We start from the raw sequence: 6819 nt of genomic DNA on the forward strand, positions 1-6819 counted from the left end.
ATTTATTAAGGATTTGTTATGGGTTTTTAGGCTGAGGAACAAATTAAATGAATTACCATGTATTCTTATGGGAAAATTTGTTTCTACATCCGAACATTTCCTACATCCGAAGTTGGTTGTGGAACGAATTAAATTCATATGTAGAGGTACCACTGTATTAGTATGGTTCTGGTAATGATTTGCCAAAAGTTACCAGATGTTTTTCAGTATTGGAGATGATTTGACAGGTTCTATAGAGCCTGAAGTCGTAGATCTATCTTATACATACTAAATCCATGCTTTGCACATTGAAATACTGCCCCTAGAGCATGGCGGATATTTCTTTAGTACTTTTTATTGTATTAGGTTTTTTGCTCTAGCCATAACAAGAAAGTCCTTAGAGACCACTTAGCACAACCCCAAAAATAGTATTTGTAAAGGAATAGTTTAAAGCTACAATGCATTACAGTATTAATGTACATAACCTTGAGGAATTGTATTCTGTTTACATTTGTGTTGTTTCTGACATGAATGGTAGGTTTGATCCATAAAAAACAAGTTTTAGAATACTGTATCTTTTCTTTTTAATTTTAGTTATTTTATTGTCTTTCCGTAGGGATACGTTGACTCGGCTTTACACCATGCTTTGGGTGTCACCATTGTGGCTGCAGAAAGTGAAGAATGCCGAGTTAGAGATGCACAAAAGAGGCAAATCCTGTTGACTGGATCTTGTGAAGGAATCAAACATATGAAATGGCTCTTACAAGATGACCAAGCTACACTGGATAAAGCACTTGAGATTGTTCACGATTTAGTAAATTATAAAGCTTTGTGTAAATGTCGTTTGAATTCTGAAAGGTATCAAAGTATTACCCCTGATACATGCATTAAAAGGAAGGAAATTGATTTGCCAGAAGAGACTGTATTATCACAGTCAGTCATGTTGATTGGCCTTCATTCTTGTGCAGATCTTTCACCTGTCATGATTAAAATTTATAAACACTGTCCAAAGATTTCATCAGTTGTACTGTTCTCTTGTTGTTATCATAAAATAGAAAATATTGATATGGAGGAACATTGCAAAGAAAACGAAAATATTACCAGTGTCGAATGTGAGAAATCCAGAAAGGTCTGTACCTTTGATACCACAGAAGTATTTGCTGGTATGCACAAAAAAGAAAGTGTAGAACCCTGTAGTAGTAATGTAACAAGTGCTAAGAAAGTTAAAGAAATGGACAAGGTGAACACAATCAAGTACAAAAATTTTCCCATGAGTAATACTTTGAAGCAAATTATGAAAGTGAATGATTTTCGTTTGAGCATCTATGGCTTACGGCTTGCAGCTCAAGAATCAGGTGTTCGATGGCTACAACACACAAAGGAAGATCATGAAAACCATGAAAGAAATGTGGCATATAGAGCATTATTAGAAGATTTTTGTCAAAAAGGTACAGTCCAGCATGCAGTATTGTATATTAATTGTTTTTTTTGGGCTCAGGCCATGTCGTCCTGATGGAAGGTTCCTATAAGTAGCTTCCTAGGGTATATTTCACTACAGTGATATTCCCAGAGAATTTACCTTTAGGTCTCCAGAATTCTAACTCCTGGCGCGAATATCCTTAAAATTCCTACTAAGGATATCACATGAATCAGGGGACGTATATCTTGATACGACACATAGCAATATTCACCCCGAATAGCGTTTTCGCTTCGTGGGGGAAAGTGGCAAATTTTGAAGGGGAGCCGATATCAAGGTTACCCTTCCTCCCTTACTACTTTGAGTATCCAGATGGCGCTGTACCAACCGTGTGTCACACAATTGTACATAATTCCTTTTGTATATATTATGCTTGTATCTGCGCTCTTCCCTCGCACTAAAAAGAACCTGAATGATCATGTCTCCGGTTTTGCTCTGTGACATTGTCTGTCTCTCGAACATGTTATGTCCTGTTGCCTTGAGGTTTTGTATATAAAGGAGAGTGTTCCTTAATAAACAACTCAGTCGATTGCATCCTGCCTTTGAATTCACAACCCTCTCTCGGCCCACCAATGTGACGGCTGAGAGAGGGTTGTGGCCGAGAGAGGGTTGTGAATTCAAAGGCAGGATGCAATCGACTGAGTTGTTTATTAAGGAACACTCTCCTTTATATACAAAACCTCAAGGCAACAGGACATAACATGTTCGAGAGACAGACAATGTCACAGAGCAAAACTGGAGACATGACCATTCAGGTTCTTTTTAGTGCGAGGGAAGAGCGCAGATACAAGCATAATATATACAAAAGGAATTATGTACAATTGTGTGACACACGGTTGGTACAGCGCTGTATGTCACCGCCATGTTTATTCCTATAAGTGTAGCGCTATAGCTCAGTGATTTTCCTGGTTATCTCTCTCTCGTTACGCTTTGGTTTTTGAGGATATCATGCAATCTCCAGCCTCTTCTGCCTCTGGAAAGTTGAGTATTTGATCTTTACATTGTATAAATTTTAGCTCCTGCCTCACAGTGTAATTAGGTTAAATTAAGTGTGAGAGCTTTGCCTTAACCGGAGGCGTCATGGGCGCTGTCGTTCATTACGCATGAGTTATTTAGTTAGCCTGAACGACTTTCCCTGTGTTAATAGCATGAATATTTCGAAGCTATTCAGTCTTCATTGCTAGGAGTTAATTATATTATGCCGATTGTATTCTTGATAGTTTCGGCGATTTAGGTAACCGAAAATTGCTTGTGCTAGGCTTCCTAGCCTAGGCGTTTTAGTTTACTTTCATGCATGATATAATAGACATTCCTAGTGTAATAACAATTAAATGAAGCTATTTAGGCAATTTATACATGTAAGATGCATTGATTGCATATATATATTCCTTTTCTGAGATCGTATGCGAGAGAGTTTCGGCGATTAAGGTAGACGAATCTCACCCGCCGCTAGGCTACTAGCCTAGTGGCTTTAGTATACTTTCATACATGTTCCCCAGTTACCCTCTCGTGTATCGTTTTATCAATTCAGGCGGAGATAGATATCTCCTAGAATTATTATATAAACCGATACTCGTCTCCAGTGGAGATTTAAAGTTAATTCCTCCTTCCTTCTGAGTGTAGCCTTAGGCTACAACCCTAGTTGGTCTTGCCTTCGAGTAGACACTCGGGCTTGACTAGGCTAGTGTTTCCTTGTCTCTTCCCTTGCCCGGTAGATAGCAGGCTTTGGGTTTCGGTCAGAAGCTCAGAGTATATGGTCTTTTGCTGGCGGCTGGCCGGCAGGGTGAATAGTCATTCCCCTGCCGGACTAGACTGCCGGCATAGGAGGCTAGACCTCCCTAGGCCGCACTTGAAGTGGTTGTATGATGCCGTCACCTTCTCCCTGCGGTCTAGAAGACTAGTCTTGTACTCGCAGACCCTAGGCTGAAGAATAGACATTCTTCTGCCGCCTTGGATGGCGCCGGCACTGGAACTCTGTTTCTCCCTTGTTGAGAGGAGGCAGCAAGTCTACCGCCGTCCCCTTAACTGTATTGGCAGACCCTAGGCTGGAGAATAGATATTCTCCTTCCGCCTAGGATGGCGCTGATACTGAAACAGAGTTTCTTAGGGGTGTGGTAGGACCGGCAACCCTGTCGGCTCCTTCCACAGCTCATACAGGACTCTTTTCCCTCCCCCCTCTGTCCTTTAGTGATGGCCTAGCCATCGCAACCCTTTGGTCGTCATCCTACAATCTCACCGCTTGCTGGCGGGTTGTGGGGCAGATATGTTCGTGGCCTTCAGAAGAATGTCACGGGGCCTTACCTTCCGAATGAACGGATGCGTGCCTGTCTGTTCCCTATGGCGTCTGTGGATGCTGTTATACCCCAGCCTTAACCTGAGATCCCTTGCGTCCAGATTTCCATAGATACGGACCTCTCTGACGCGATGAAGGACATCCACCTAGATGAGAGGATGTCGGAGGTGTCTGAGGACACCGAGAAAGACCTTCTAGCGGAGGGTCTATTAGAGGAGTCTACCCTGGCTCCCAAGACTGAAGAGGATGACGTCAAATCGGAGTCCGTTTCGTTGGTTCCAGCCCCAGAACCAGTACCCTCTACGTCTTTTGCTCCTCCATCGGATGACTTGGGTAAAGCTTGGGCTAGTCTCATGGCTATGATGGAAAGTCTTCGTAAGCAGAACGAAGAAAGGAACGCTGAATTGAGGAGAAGGATGGACCATCTCGCCACGTCCCGTGGGTCTCAGAAGAGACTCAATGTGAAAGATCTTCCTCCTTGCTCTGATGTGAACCCTTGGAGGCATGCAGAATACATGCCGATTACCAATAGGAAGATTTTCATTTCAGAAAAGCTGGGGGTTGTCCTCATAGAGAATGTTGACTTTTGGCCCAGCTTTAAGTCTTACCCAGACTGCTTCGTCCATTTGAAGGCGGAACCTGTGTCCAAGGAGGAGACAGAACCAAAAGAGGTCATAGTTCTTGACCATGGAAAAGCTCAGGCTCTGTTGGCAAGTAGCCTGAAAGACAAGGGCTTCACTAATTTAAAAGTGTCAGCCCTTAGCAAGAAACACCCTTCTTTTCTTGCTCCAGCTAAACTAGCCTTTCCCTTACCGGAAAAAGGGTTTAAGGCAGTCATGAAGGCAGTGGACGCAGGGAAACCTTGCCCTACACTCGAGGAGTGTAGACCCTTATCCCTAGCCCTGCCTACGGATGAGAAGGACTGGAAGGAAATCCACCTTACCTTCTCAGTTGGGAAGTTGGAGGCGGATATTGCTGGACGCCAGTTCAGCGAAAACCTCCATATGCTGTCTGACTTTCTCTTGCGTAGGGAGCAAGAGACAAAGGAGAGACTTGCCGCATCCCTGTCCCTCCAGATTTTGCGTAGGGAGCAAGAGACAAAGGAGAGACTTGCCGCATCCCTGTCCCTCCAGATTTTCTTGGAGGCAATGGCAAGCGATAACAGATCCCCAGACATGAACATGGTCGTGGCCAAATCACATTTGGCTACACTGGTCAAAGACCTATATGGCTTCGTTAAGGCCAGACGCGCATGTAGGGAGTTCGTGTTTGCTTCGGCTGCAGTGAAACACGAACCTAGGAAGCTGATAGCCTTCAATATCTGGGGAAAAGACCTCTTCCCGAGTGAAGTGATCAAACAAGTAGTGGACAAGGCCGCCATGGAGAATAGAAATCTTCTCCAGAAGTGGGGCATGTCGGCGAAGAGGAAGTCTTCCCCGGATGAGGGTCCCAACCAAAGAGGAAGACAAAAAGACCTAGGTTGCCCTCTCGCCCTGTCAGAAAACAGCAACAACAACTTCCCGCAGTTCCCATGACCGCGGTACCCCAGATGGTGGCACAACCCCAGCCAACCTACCAGATGGTGCCTCAGCAGCTGGTTGCCCAATCACCAGCTTTTACTCCTGCATATGAGAGGCAGACCACTACCTTTCGTCCTAAAGGTAGAGGGTCGGAAAGGGGCTCCTCTAGATACCCTCCAAGAGGAAGAGGGGGTAAGGGAGGACGCGGTCAAGGAGGCAAGTCCTCCAGACAGATGTAAAATTAAGGGTTGTGTTTAAAATGTGCTTTAGTGTGGATTTACAGTATTGTATTTTTCCATGAATAATCAAAAACATACTAAAATTAAGATATGCAATAGCACTGTAGTTTCTACTAAATCAATAGTGTTTAAATGGTGAATAACAGATTTAACATTTAGGATGTCCTTTACACTGCTGTTCAGAAAGCATCTAGTTTGTCTTATGTAAGATTTTGCAATCTACAGAGATGAATAGAGCAAACTGATAATTTTGTTTTTACCCTTTCAGAAGGAATTACTTTGAAGAAATGCCGTAGACGCTGTGCACGGAAGTCAAAGTTTTGCAGTTTCAACGAATACATAACAGCTGTACTTGAAAATTATGAGTTCATACCAGTTAAAAGTGAAGCTTTGAATTGTGAAAATATTGAGAGTTTTGTAGTAAAAGAATCCTCCTCAGAAACTATAAAGGCTTCAGAAAGAGGCATTTGCTTATCAGTAAGTAAAGACTGTGTTGAACTGGGATTGAAAAGTAAAACCCAGTTGTCAAAAGAATTAATTAGGGACAGATTGAAAACCTGTTTTTCTGAATATGAGGACATGTTTTACTTAATTGAACCCTTAACAGGGCTTCAACTAGCCTTGCAACCAGTGTTAGAGGCGTTAATATTGTTGGACAGAGTAGCTTACTTAAAAGAAGCCAACTTTGATAAAGTCTGGCTCGAAGAAGTCTTTGATGTTGCTGTATCACCGAGAAATGTTGCATTAATTGCTGTAAGATAATTGTTACTTATCATAGTCATGTAAAAAATAAAAACACCTTTTGCAATTTTTTCCTTATTGACCTGTTTTAGGAGGAACACATTTTCTCATCAACTATGATCAATAGCATTAATATTTACTCAGAAAGCTTTTACCTTAAAATTTGAAAGCAGTCAACTGAGTAACTTTATTTTCTAAGTATCTTAGGTTATTTGCAAATCAAGTTATTAGCTTTATAATCTAAGGTGAATCAATTTACTGTATATCTCAGTCACACATTACTTTAGACCTATAGCATGTTCTCTATGGTAGTTCACTGCTTAGAGGAGCATCTAGTTTATTTTTACCTTCTTGATGGTTTAGTTATCTTGTTATTCCTAGTTAGGTGTTTGTTCCTACACAAAATACAAACCATCAAAGAAGAAGCAGCATATACCCATTAAAAAGAGATGGATCTCTTATAACAACAGAAGAGAAAGAAAGACAATGTTGGATGGAACAATTTAGTGCGGTCATGAATAGGAGATACAAAGGAATAATTTCATTGATATACCTGAAGCTGAGGAAGAC

General features: G+C 42.0%; 1 protein-coding gene across 1 annotated transcript; it reads left to right on the forward strand.

Annotated features, from left to right (window-relative positions):
- The first annotated feature begins 523 nt into the window (after positions 1 to 523).
- LOC137654585 (probable methyltransferase-like protein 25) lies at positions 524 to 6300 on the forward strand. Its single transcript, XM_068388340.1, has 2 exons — positions 524 to 1427; positions 5777 to 6300. The coding sequence occupies exons 1-2, from the start codon at positions 728 to 730 to the stop codon at positions 6268 to 6270; spliced, it is 1194 nt and encodes a 397-aa protein (XP_068244441.1). The 5' UTR covers positions 524 to 727; the 3' UTR covers positions 6271 to 6300.
- Positions 6301 to 6819: the final 519 nt, after the last annotated feature.

This window comes from Palaemon carinicauda, chromosome 15 (assembly GCF_036898095.1).
Source record: "Palaemon carinicauda isolate YSFRI2023 chromosome 15, ASM3689809v2, whole genome shotgun sequence".
Lineage (NCBI taxonomy): Eukaryota > Metazoa > Arthropoda > Malacostraca > Decapoda > Palaemonidae > Palaemon > Palaemon carinicauda.

Bases quoted from the DNA above. Each gene is read 5' to 3' on its own strand.
- LOC137654585 (XM_068388340.1), top strand. From the start codon at position 728: ATGAAATGGCTCTTACAAGATGACCAAGCTACACTGGATAAAGCACTT. The intron at 1,428-5,776 runs GTACAGTCCAGC...TTACCCTTTCAG, and splicing joins AGAAGATTTTTGTCAAAAAG to AAGGAATTACTTTGAAGAAA.